Here is a 13,076-nt window from a genome sequence, read left to right on the forward strand (position 1 = left end):
AGTTGCAAGGAGCTGCTGCTCCCCCAGTTTAATGTGCTAATGCACTGAACATGTTTTATTTGTTTCAAAATATGTCCCCTTTTAAAACATCATTTCAAGGGCATACATGAAACGACACAGCTTTACTTAATATGTCTCTCCTCTTTGCTGGCTACTTACCCAGATATGCACATAACAACAAGGTTATTCAGTTACTCACTCAGACAGTCTGTCAGATATTTATTCAGGGCAAAAGATTCTCCTAATAAATATTGCCATAGCTGCCTGTACATGAAATTAAATCAATGAAGAATGAACTCTGTCTTTTGGAGTGCCTTATAAGCACATCTTTATCAGTGTGAAACCAGATTATGTCAAATACTAAGCAGCTTTATTTTGTAAACGACATTATAATGCCTAAATATCTAACTGAGATGAAGATGGAACTGGGTGCAGTTAAGTGTTTAAGTAGGGGAAAAAAGAAACAATATATTTATATATTTCAAAGTATGAAATAAAAATGCTGGGTGTTCTTTCATAGTCAAATCATATACTTGATTCATTCTCTTCAGCTGCAGTTCCCTGTAAATAAAACCTCAAGATTAGCTTCTAATCTTAACTTAAATGTGAAATTTAACTGTGCCCTTTCAGCTTTTACAAATCTGAATCAACCATTTTCTCCAGTTATTCTTCTGCAGCTTTAAAAACAGCCATTAAACTGACACCCAGTGTCCTACATAGATCAGAGATTCTGTAGTTAATTTAGTTTGAGCATTTTCATAATTATTGTTGTCTGTGCTTTTTTTTTACTGGTTAAAGGACACTGCTTTTTAAAGATTTTTAAGGGGCTGTATAAGACATTATGGAGCTCAAACAAAGACATTGCTGATACATGCCAATTGTGCCAAACAGCTTAAGAGGCTGTCTGAGCATGCCAAGTTCAGACTTGCCATTGCATCTGTAAGAACAAGTACTTTTAACGTCAGTACAAGGTGAATGCCTTTGAACACACATGAATAAAGCACACACTTTGATGATAGATATTAAAGTGGTGGACTGACTTTCACTATTGTGCAACTTTCCTCAAGAACACAGTTCTAGGCAGGTTGCAAAATGAATGCAGTCTGAGGCACAATTAATAAAGGAATGAAGTGAATAATGAAATTACCCTGACTTCGTTGGGATTCTCCACCTTTATTCCACCCTGAAAGACATAAATGACTGCCTTACTTCATGTTTTGAATCATTTGAATTAAGTTCAAACAGTCAGTTGCCTCAATATATTTCATAAGCCAAGAATGTTTGGTTGTCTTTAGTTTTGCAATGGAGCTACCAATCTAATGTAGGTAACAAGACAAAAATACATAAACAAAAAAACAAATAAAAATGGCATTCATATTTTGTGTAGTAATAGTAATAAAATAGTAAAAAGATGGCCTTGTTGCATAGAATTGTTACATAATAACAAATGACACATAATATTACTTAAATAATAAATAATATTACTTGAAAGGGGCCAGGTTTAGGCTTAAGATTGGTGCTAATCCTATTTATGTATTATGTATGTATGTATTTATATATGTATGTATTTATTTAGGTATGTATTATTTATGTATTATTTGTCCATGATGTTAAGCCACTCGGCTTAAAGCTCCACTGCAAAATTAAAAAAGAACCATATTTCAAACAACATGCCTCTTGATCTAATCTAGGTTTAAGAATAAAACAAACTAGATTTTTGCCAAACAATTCTACTCACTAAAGCATGGGTTAATGTTTTAGTAAAAACAAACATTAACATAATTAAAATCGAAAAATGTTGGACATATTTACCATTTTGAGGGGCCGTAGTGACCCCACAAAAGGGGCAGGGAAGCCCCAAGACTCAGGGCAGGGATACTCCCCCATCTCCAACACAGACAGCAAGCCCTGGAAGCCTGGATCACTGAAGACAAGCCAACTACAAACAGAAACAGAAAAATAAGGTAGTGATTTTTTGTTTGTCTGTTTGTTTTTTTTAACGATTCTGATTTTTACTCTGTTCTGTGTCACCTCTGGTTTTCTTTTCTATTTATCTGTTTCTCCTCTTTATACAATCTGAAGCACACAGTAACTTCAAATTCCTTGCACTTCTTACCATTCTTGCAGGCACCTATAAGCTAGCGTAATAAGGATAACAAGGATAGTGTTTCCAATATATGGTGCTGAAATTTCTTAGTTTGATATTAACTGTACAAAAAGGGCTTACAATTCATTCCTGTGTGAATACTAGACATTCTACCAATAGCCCACTTGGGTTTCTCATGCTCATTTCAGAACTGCCAAAAAAATATTCTCAAAATGAAATAAACTTGCTACCTACACATAATGATTTTGCAATTATATTTCATCCTAACAGCAACACAAGAAACAAGGTTCACATAATCACCAGATTCTTCTGGATGCTTTAATCCAGACACATAATATTAACTTCAAATAGTATTTCTCCAGTGGATAACACAAACAGTGATATAGTGTATCTTTCATCTTGTACACTTTCTATATGGCCAAAAGTTTCTTGACCATACTTTTGACCAGACTGCTCAATCAACATTTCTTCTAAAATGCAAGCTATGAAATGGGAGTCTCTTCCACTCTTCTGGGAGGGTTTACACTAGACATTTTTTCTGTGAGAACTTGATGGCATTCAGCCATGACAGCGTTATTAAAGTAAGGTTGTGATGTTGGATAATCCGTTCTAGATCGGGGCATTATATGAAATGGCAGATGAAAGATGGTTCTATCTGGATCTGTGACCAATTTTTATTAAGTGAATGACAACACACTTAGCTTGACCTGTTAATACGGAAACACCTTCTCTCAATTGTGCCAAACAAACGGATTGCTCACCTAGCATGACTAGCAATGTGAAGCTACACTATGAGATAAAGTACATTTTAGCAACTGGACCTCAATTAATTTGAATTAAAACCCCTGGTACTAAATACCCCATAATCTCAAAATGTTGAATGGGGTTCAATCACTCCAGAGAACAGAGTTCCACTGGTGCAACACACGATTCTTGGAGGCTTTACGCTCCTCTTGTCTATGACTAGCTTTTAGGATGTGCCCATAAGCCCAGGTGCATCTGCTACTTAGATTATCCAAGCTGTGTACACATAACTGAATGTGTGTGTACACAATGGGTGCCCCTTTAAGTAGATGTATCCACTAATTATAAGTGTGGGTGTCTACAAATGCTTGGACAAATAGTGTGTTGTTTTACTATCACTATGGTCAAGACAACCTACAAAAAATGACTGACAACTATCTTATGTGCATAAAGACCTCTCTATAAGAAAGCATAATGAAGCTTTTGTACTTAACTGGACTTTGCAAGTCTATGAATCAGAGTGTACCGTTGTATGCCATTAAACAAACTGCAGTAATAAAATCCAGAGCTGCAGAGACAAACTAACAACTTCAGACAGAAAGCTCACTGATTCAGACACGCACTAGCAGGCCTGCAACATTCCAGGAACCGAGAGAAAACAACCCTCTGTCTCTCTGTTGTGTGCGTTGAGGTAAAGCCAACAGTGCCAGAATAACTCAGTACAAAAGCCTGACTTGAGCACTGAAACTGGAAATTTGGAACTGCTCAAGTCTTTCAACTTTCTTTAGAAACTCCTATAAATCTTCAGGAATTCTAGATAGTTTTACATATTTATTGAAGTTGAGGCTGTAAACAAGTATTTAATTCCCTTATTTTGTGTAATTAATCGCTACTAATCTCATTTCTCCAGTCAATGGAACGGAAATATTGATTTCACCCTTACATAATTGTAAAATTCGACAAACCAATATGTAATATTATACCTGAAATGTTTTTTAATCATTTCAAAAAGACAAAAGACAAAAATGATCCACTAAATAAAATTAATTAAAATAAATATATCCATTGGAGGGAAAAAATTTTATATATATATATATAAAATAAAAAAATGTCCCGTCCAAAGTGAACAAAATGTAATTATTACAATATGCTTTTGCAATTTCAGGGAAAACAATGACTTCTAAATGTTAAAACACTTCATCTTCATGCTTATACAACATGAGCAACAGTCACATGTATCATTCTATTATGGATTTGGCACAGCCAGCTTTACCCAAAACAACACACACTGTGTTTTCTTATGAAGCCACAAATAAACTCCCACTCCATACACTGAGCACTGAATAAAGCCTGTTGCTGTGCTTGAGGAGAGAGTATGACTCACACTCCAGAGTGGACCTTGATGGAACCAGTGCTCTGGGGAAGTCCGAATGAACAGATTTCCACAGCGTCATCACAGAATACAGATACTCGACCCATTCCCTCTGGTTCTGCAAACAGCTCTATCTTAGGAAGACTGTAATCCTGGGGGGAAAAATGGAAGAAAAACATGTAAAAACATACAATAATGCATGTCACTAATATGCAGTGAAATATAATTTTCCAGACCATATTTAATTCCAGCCAACAATTATTCAGTTTTAGTGTCAGGAAAATGGAATAACACTGATTTTCTTTTGTATCAATTCCTGAGTAAGGGATTCTTCAGAACCTTACATTAATTCAGACCTATAACAATGGTCAGAAACACCTTGAGGATCTGAGGAATCTTGTGGAAGTGAAACTGGAGCTTGATAATCTCCTTTCTCTCATAAATGAAAGCTTTAGTACAGTGTTGATGGCCAATCAAGTAGTTTGTGGCTGTTAGGAGTCTCATTTTCTGTATATCTTGCAATCATTTTTTTTGCATGTCTGTTTTCGGAATTATATTCATTCAAATTTTCCCTTTCTAAACAGCTTAAGAGTAATGTCACTTTAGTCAATTATGTAAATAAATGAAGTAATAAATAAATACAAACAAAGAACTGGAAATGTTATTTGCTACTTTCAAAATCACCACTCAGTATAAACACCAGAAATCTGCTATAGATAGCAGTGAATCATTAAACCACAAAACGTGGGACCTCTTACCCAGTTCAGTGTTGCCTGTACAGGCCACTGAGCACACGGCAGCCTCTCAATAAATATCAAAGGTGTCAGAAATATCTGGCCACAGGAGGCATGTATATAGAGCTGAGAGCCAATCCTCATTTAAACTGCTCCTTTTCAGCCAGCTGCTATTGTAGCTTTCACATGAGCATGGAACTCACACCTCCTTCACAAAAGCTTTGGAGGACTGGTGAAGAAGTTGGGTAGATGTCATCCTCAAAAACAAATACGCAACCTGGCAACACTAGCAGTATCACTTCACCAATTCTCCAACCTAAAATATATCTGCTAACCTCAAACTATTTTGACAAAACAGCAAGCCAATGTTAATCAGAGGATGGACTCTCTTACAACTTTGTATAGTTTTTTTAACCGTGTCTCCATTACATTGAGCTATGGAGCAGTGGAACTGTGTTCTCCGGAGTGATGATGCTTCATCCAACATGTGTTTGAGTAGTGTTTGTAATCTAGATCTGATCATAAAACATCAGAACCTGGCTTTACTCATTTGCAATCAAATCTTCACAGAAATGTTCCAATATGTAGTGCGAAGAAGAAATATTTATAGGAAAATATTAAAACTTAAGCCCACAATTCCAAAATCTGTTCTCATCTTACTATCCACAACATGAGAATAAATGATTTTTGCCCCTTGTGTATAACAGAAATTAAGATCTGGGTGTTCTTACCTTCACAGCCAGTCGAATTGAGCCAATCACCATAGGCTTGGTTGGGAGTGGCATCCCGTTTGGCCCTACCTCCTGCCCAGGGTCAATCTCAGCCCACTCATTTTCTAGCTCAGTTGGACCCTCTTCAAGGGCGATGGTCCGTCCCTGGAATCCCGGCTTTTCATAAAGCAGCCAGCTGGACAGAGTGGTCCAAATTTAATGTATAATCATGTGCAATATTTTACTGTGGACTAATGTGCTCTTTAAGTTTTGTACATAGAAATGTTGAGCTACTCAATTCACAGCAGCCAATAAAGCCTTAGATAACATTTCTGACTCTTTTTGATTTGCATTTACAAGTGTGCTGACATTCAAGCACATTTTATAAAACATGCCGCAGGTCTGGATGGGCTCTAGAAATAAACAAACAAACTCTCACCATCCTCTGACAGCCTTAAGAGAGATGAATGGGGAGAGCTCTAGTGAAGTAGCATCCTCTAAATCCCTGAAGATTTCATAAGTCTCTCCTCCAAACTGGGCTTGTTGGAAAATGACCAACTGTACGAAGGCACACCATATAGACACAAAATATTAAGAAACTATAATCAAAGTATAGTTAATCATTTTCTTTACAACACCATATGGAATTATTTTGTCCGTTTTAACAATTACTTATGAAATATTGTATGGTAATAAATGAATAAACATTAGAACACAGCATAGCGTAACAAATTAATAAACTAGAACCAACCTTTCCAGGGCGTTTGTGAAAGCTTCTTACTGTTGTTATCTGCCAAAGAAACAAATCAAAACAATATTACTACCCTAATATATTTGAAATGCCTCTAACAGTTTTATTTAGGCTAGCATTTATTTTAGCAATTATTTATTATTTTTTACTGTTTACTCAACAGCAGGTTAATCTCCAATTTTAAAATCACAATGTAATTATTCTCTAACTCACTTACAAAAATACATTAATAAGTGAAAACTGTCAAAACATATTATACAGTTAACAAGACTTATACTGTCCAGAATTCTATTTTTGCTTAGATTTACTGTCCAGAGAAATATTAACAGATTTCCTGTCTGAACAATAAACTGAATCCCAGAGGGTCTACAATCTTCCTGCTCTGAGGTATGATTATGTAAAAAAATGTAGGTGCCGGGAAAACAAGGCAGGTAGCAACAGCCAGGATTGAACTGAAACTGAGAAAATATTTTCATAGCAGTGTACAAATAGGAGAAAAGTAAGATAAATCAGTCGTACAAAAATATTTAAAACTCACACTTACCTGTTTGCACACTGGAGGGGGCAGTTTTATCTGCGATGCTGGTGTTGCTGCTGCTTTTTGCGGAAAAGCTGGTTTTGGAAGTTCTGGCCTGCTATTTTGGCCCACACTGGTGGAATCTGCTCCTGCTGCTCCAGAACTGACACTCATTTCCAATGCAGGGAAAAGTGTAGGTGTTTCTGAGCTTTGTGAAGTAGCCGCAGGAGCAGCTGTAGCAGTTTCTATATCTTTTCTCAGGTATTTATCCAGATGATCAGGAAGTTTAACTTCAGAGAATTTGGGAACAGGAGGAGGAGGGGTTGAAGTGCTCTTTTGTGCATTACCTGACTCACCCAGGTTTGTACCTCCATCTGGTAGTTTGCTTTCCAACTCCTTTGGCGGCAGGACAGCTACAGGTTGCATCACTGGGCTCTTCTCTCCTGGAGTTGGAACTTGCGGTGCCAAAGTAGGTGATATTGTTTCATTTGTAACAGCCTCAGGCTCGGATTGTGTTCTTCTAGTGGTCTTGGAAGAGTTCATTAGGTTGGACAGAATAGACATTCTTCCTAACCGTGAGGAGGTCTTCACAGAACCTTCTGCAATGCCCTTGTCCTCTACATTTTCGTTCTCTTCTACTGCCTTTCTTTCTTCATTTTTGTCCTGCCCTTGTCTGGAAGACAATGCTTTGTACAGCAGGCTATCTTCTGTTCCCACACGCTTTGGAAGTGGTCTGTTCCTCATCTCCTCATTTTTTTTCTTGATCAGCATGGCTGGCGATGGATCTTTCGGCCCACTGGTCTTCCGCATCCCAAATTTGAACTCCTCAGGATCAAATGTTTTCTCAAACCGATCTTCTTTGATTGCAGGCATGGCAAACGGCGGTGTCATCAACCTGGTCTGGCCATGCTTTTTTGGAGGCAGAGAAAAGGGAGAGAACAGCTCCTTGATGTTCCGAATGAAGTCTTCAGGATTATCTGAAGTGTCTAAGAGGCTGTCATCGCTGGCTGAACAGTCCATCCTTCTCTCCATCTTGTTTTGCTTCTTCTCAAACCCTCTGTCCACATCCAGCCAACTGGATGGAGCATCCTTACTGTTAAATCGGTTTTTACACCCCAGCGGAAGATCTTTGGCTGTAATTTGTTGGCTTTTATTAGTTGGTGGAGGCAGTTTGAGTGCATCAAATACTAATCCTCCCTTATTCTGAGATTTTGAGAGATTAGGTTTTTCCATCTGGTTGGTCTTTATATCATCTGTAGTGCTGCATTTCATAACTTTCTTCTTTTCCATTTGGGTGGTCACTTTCTTTGTAGTTTGAGGTGGATCAGTTACCTTAATTGCAGCCTCTTGATTAGAAACAATACTTGAATTTTGAGGACATTCCTCTTCAGTCACTTGTCTAACTGGTTTATTCAAACTGATATCTTTCTTTGTACGTTCTGGGGTTGTTGTTTTAGGTGCATCATTAGCCATACACTTATCTGATGGCTTCTGTAATACTTTTGGTTCTTTGTTGCCATCGTGAGCAGAAGTGTTAGTGTTTGCTTCCTCGTGACAGGCATGCTCAGCTTGAACCACAGCAACTGTGGTTTTTGATGAGGTTTCAGCATTCACTACAATACCATTTACCACACTGTTCTTTTGTTCTTTGTCCTCAGCTTGCTGAGCAGTCTTTGACGGAGTCTCCTGTGGGCTGTCCAATTTCTCTGAGATTTTAGTTTCAACTCCTTTGCCTTTTTTGTGGCTACTATCTCCTTGTCTGAAAGAAATTTCATCCGTATTGGCAGTAGTGTGTTTGTCTTTATCTGTGGCAGATTTTCCTGAGGTGGTATCTTCTATGAATACTTCTGTTTTTTCATTGGTTTTCTCTTCTGAGATGTCTATATTTGATTTTGTCCCTTGTGAAATACTTGCTTCTGGTTTGGTTTGTACCTTTTCAGACTCAACAATGGTATTTTCAGGTTGGCCTTGTGTTGAATTAACAGTCAGGACATTAGCCATGCTCTCATTTTTTGCTGAAGTTTCAGTCAAAACTGTAATCTGTGCCTCTTCTGTGTTCAATTTCTGTTCAGGTATCTTACATCGAGTACTTGAGTCAGCAGTATATTCTACATCCTGCATCTCTCTGACATTTTTCATGTCCATTTTGGACTCCAGTTCAATGGTATTCTTAATCAAAGACTGTTCATTTTCAGCTAGTTCAGTTTGGGTCTGTAAATCATTAATACAATCCTTAGTCTTCTTGCTTATATTCTGCTTTATCTCCACCTTGTCTACTTTTTGTTCTGATACTTTAGGTGCAGTTTTTAAGTCTGTAGTATTCTCTACACTCATAATATTCACATCTCTCAGCATCTCTTCAGCATTGATAATATCCTTTTCAGATGGTAGAGGTGGGGTCTTCAAGTCTGCTGTATGTTCAGTGCTTATTTTGTCTTTATCTTGTCCAGTTTTCTGTTGTGAAGGAGTTTTCAAGTCTGCAGTATTTTCTATAGCCTTAATTTTTGGCTTTTGTTTAGCTTTGACCACTTGTTGAGAGTCTGCAGTTTGTTCGGTAGGTTTCATACTCTCATCACCTTTGGCCTTGTCCACTTTCTGTTCAGAAACTTGAGATAGGGTCTTGACATCTGCAGTGTGTTCTGTACTCTTCAAAGATTGTTTGTCTTTGGCTTCATCCACTTGCTTTTCACGTATTTGAGGTGCAGCTTCTAAGTCTGTAATATCCTCTACAGTTGTAGCACTAATATTCAGCATCTCCTTGGCTTTGTTTACATTCTGTTCAGATGCTACATGTGATGGCTTCAAATCTGTAGAAGGTTTACTTCTTTTCTGTTCAGAAATTTGAGATGGAGTCTTCATGTCTGCGTTGTGTTCTGTACTCTTCAAACTCTGTTTGTCTATGGGTTCATCCACTTTCCGTTCAGGTATTTGAGGTGCAGTTTTTAAGTCTGCAGTATTCTCTACAGTTGGAGCACTAACATTCAGTATCTCCTCTGCTTTGTTTACATTCTGTTCAGATGCAAAAGATGGAGACTTAATTTCTGCAGGAGGTTTAGTAACCTTTTCAGCTTTGACTATCTTCTTACATGTGACCTGCATCTCTTTAGTATTATTAATTTCTTGGTCAGATGCTTCAAGTGCTGTCTTCAAGTCTGCATTATGTCCAGTACAAACCTTGTCTTTAGCTTGTTTTACGTTCTGTTCAGAAATTTGAGATGGAGTCTTCACATCTGGGGTGTGTTCTTTACTCTTCAAACTCTTCTTGCCTATTGTTTCATCCACAGGTGCAGTTTTTAAGTCTGCAGTATTCTCTACAGTTGGAGCACTAACATTCAGCATCTCCTCTGCTTTGTTTACATTCTGTTCAGATGCAAAAGATGGAGCCTTAATATCTGCAGGAGGTTTAGTAACCTTTTCAGCTTTGACTATCTTCTTACTTGTGACCAGCATCTTTTCAGTATTATTCATTTCTTGGTCAGATGCTTCAAGTGTTGTCTTCAAGCCTGCATTATGTCCAGTACAAACCTTGTCTTTGGCTTGTGCTACTTTCTGTTCAGAAATTTGAGATGGAGTCTTCACATCTGTAGTATGTTCTGTACTCTCCTTGTCTATGGTTTCATCCACAGGTGCAGATTTTAAGTCTGCAGTATTCTCTACAGTTGGAGCACTAACATTCAGTATCTCCTCTGCTTTGTTTACATTCTGTTCAGATTCTAAAAGTGGAGACTTCAAATCTGTAGTAGGTTTAGAACGCTCCTTGACTTTGATTATCGTAATACTTTTATCTAGTTTTTGTTCAGCATTATTCATTTCTTGGTCAGATGCTTTAGGTGCTGTCGTAAAGTCTGCATTATGTTCAGTACAAATCTTACCTTCAGCTTCTGATACTTTTTGTTCAGAATCTTGAGGAGTCTTCATGTCTGCAGTATGTTCTGTACTCTTCAAACACTCCTTGTCTTTTGCCTTATGTCTTATGTCTTCGCTCATACTCACATTTTGCACCTCTTCAGCTTCTACTTTTGTTGTTTGAGACAAAGTCTTCAAGTCATCAGTGTGCTTTGGTTCTTTGTCTTGTCCCTTCGTCTGCTTAAGCACCTGAGCTGAATTTTTCAACTTTGTTTTATGTTCCACAGTTTTAATGCACTCATTCTGCACTTCAGCTTCCTGCTTAGATGTTTGAGGTGGGTTCTTTAATGCTGCAGCATCTTCAGTAGTCTTTATAATCCCACTCTGCTTCTCTCTGGAATTATCCACTTTTTTTTCCGATGCTGGAGGTGGAGATTTTGTACCCTCACCATTGTCCATTTTTTTCATCTTAACTTTAACTGATGTTTTCCCATCCAATGGAGGTCCTTTTTTCTTTTTCTCTGCAGATCCTTGCAAGCCTTTAGAATGATCCACAGTCTCCACGGTCATTTCTTCTGCTTTGTCTATGCTCGGTTCAGATACTTGAGCTCGAGTCAGAGAGTCTCCAGTCTCTTGTACGTTCCCCATTTCCACTTCTCTTCTTTGTTTAAGTTTAGTGGGACTTTTCTGACGTGGCGCTGGGATACTGCTGCCCACTAACGGAAAACTGCTCAGCTCCTTCACAGGTCTTTTAGTTTTAGTTTCTTCCGAGAGCTTCACCACAGCATTCCCAGCAGTTTGGTCACATTCAGTCAAATGGCCAGGACTTAGAGGGCCGTTGACTGAAGATGAATCATCATCACGCTCTAGCCTGGCATCAGCATTTGAGGGTTGCCTGTGTGACTCATCTTCTCCACAGTCAACTTCTTCCTCTTTGGGCTGTTTTGGAGTGCTGGGCGGGTTTAAACGAGGCAACTTGCTTCCCGTTGGTGATGAATCGGTTTTGTGTTTTGTTGCACTCTTTGTCTTGGTGATGCGAATTTCATGTGTAGCCTTTATGCTTTTTTGCTCTGAGGGAGAGGGGGGCATGCCACCTTTTTCCATTCTGCTGACAGATTTAGGGCTTTTATTAACAGAGTCTGTTGATTTGAGTCTGGAGTCTGAGTTTTTTCTGACTGGAGATGAAGGCTGCTCTGAGACTTTTGGCAACTTGCTCTTGGGACTCAACGGTTTCTCAATAGAAGTCTGTGGTTGTATTTTAGATTTTGTACCTTCCTTAAACAATTGAGAGTCCTCTAAACTAGTAGGTGATGAGTCAGTTTTGTCCTCTGTGCTTACAGATTTTAAATTCTTTCTTCTTTTTGGCTGCTGGTCTTTAGTGAGTGGGGACTTTGGTGCTTGTTTAGCCTCTGAATTGACAGAAGCCACAGTTACCTCATCCTGAACATGTGACTCGGTTTCACTCTTACCAGATAGTTGAGGTTTTGTAACAATAGTACCTGAGCTGAATGTACCTCCCTCTGCCTGTGCCATCTCATGTGTCTCAATAGGAGAGGACAATAATGCATCGGGTGACTGGCTTTTTTGCAGTGCTTTCTTTGGTTTAGGCGGAACCTCAGGGGCGGTCTTCTTTGGGATTTTTGACTTGTCAAAGGACTTACAGAAGACAGTAGGCTGTTCCCTTGTTGTGGGTGATCTACTTTCCTTTTTCTCACTGCCATTTTGGGCAGCCTTTCTAGCGCTTTCCTCCTTTGAGGCCTCTGTGTAATTTGTAACTTGACCCACAGCAGGTTTTGTTTTCAGTGCCACTGGTGGGGCTGAGCTCTTTCCAGAACTCTCTTCATTTGAGCCACTGGCTGCTTTCTCCACACGCCTAGAAACTGTGGTCGAGGTTTGCCGACTGTTTGCCATAAACCTGATCTGTCCCTTGAATCCAGGCATTTCCGTCGACTGAAGTTCCTCTTCAGTGTCTATTAAGTTATCACAAAGTTCTGTTGGGCTCTCTACATCTTCATCCTCTTTAACATCATTGCTTTCTCCTACAGAACTGGGTGCCTGCTGGTTGGGCTGCTCGGTTTCCACACTGACGTTCTTGAGGTTTGGCAGACTGTACGAAAAAAACCAAAAATATAAAAGACATAGCAACGCTGAGAAACATGTATAGATTAAATTATGGTTGAATGTTTCCCCTTACAAAGCCTCCTGTTTCAACCAGCAGGGATTTGCCAAACTTTGTGCAAAATTATATCATTGCCCTCACTGAACTGAAGGATCATGCCACTTAGACAACAAAAT

General features: G+C 38.6%; 1 protein-coding gene across 2 annotated transcripts in view; it reads right to left on the bottom strand.

The window, feature by feature from the left end:
* The window catches only part of crybg1a (crystallin beta-gamma domain containing 1a), a 68,968-nt gene that overhangs the window by 14,443 nt on the left and 41,449 nt on the right, over positions 1-13,076 (bottom strand). For both annotated transcript variants that reach the window (XM_066671336.1, XM_066671345.1), the window contains 7 exons: positions 6,963-12,888; positions 6,419-6,457; positions 6,107-6,225; positions 5,689-5,863; positions 4,236-4,375; positions 1,813-1,939; positions 1,148-1,183 (listed from right to left, as the gene is read on the bottom strand). In XM_066671336.1, the coding sequence (XP_066527433.1) occupies positions 1,148-1,183; positions 1,813-1,939; positions 4,236-4,375; positions 5,689-5,863; positions 6,107-6,225; positions 6,419-6,457; positions 6,963-12,888 (6,562 nt within the window). The remainder of the gene's footprint in view (positions 1-1,147; positions 1,184-1,812; positions 1,940-4,235; positions 4,376-5,688; positions 5,864-6,106; positions 6,226-6,418; positions 6,458-6,962; positions 12,889-13,076) is intronic.

The sequence above is a fragment of the Hoplias malabaricus genome, chromosome 1, assembly GCF_029633855.1.
Source record: "Hoplias malabaricus isolate fHopMal1 chromosome 1, fHopMal1.hap1, whole genome shotgun sequence".
NCBI classification, from domain to species: domain Eukaryota; kingdom Metazoa; phylum Chordata; class Actinopteri; order Characiformes; family Erythrinidae; genus Hoplias; species Hoplias malabaricus.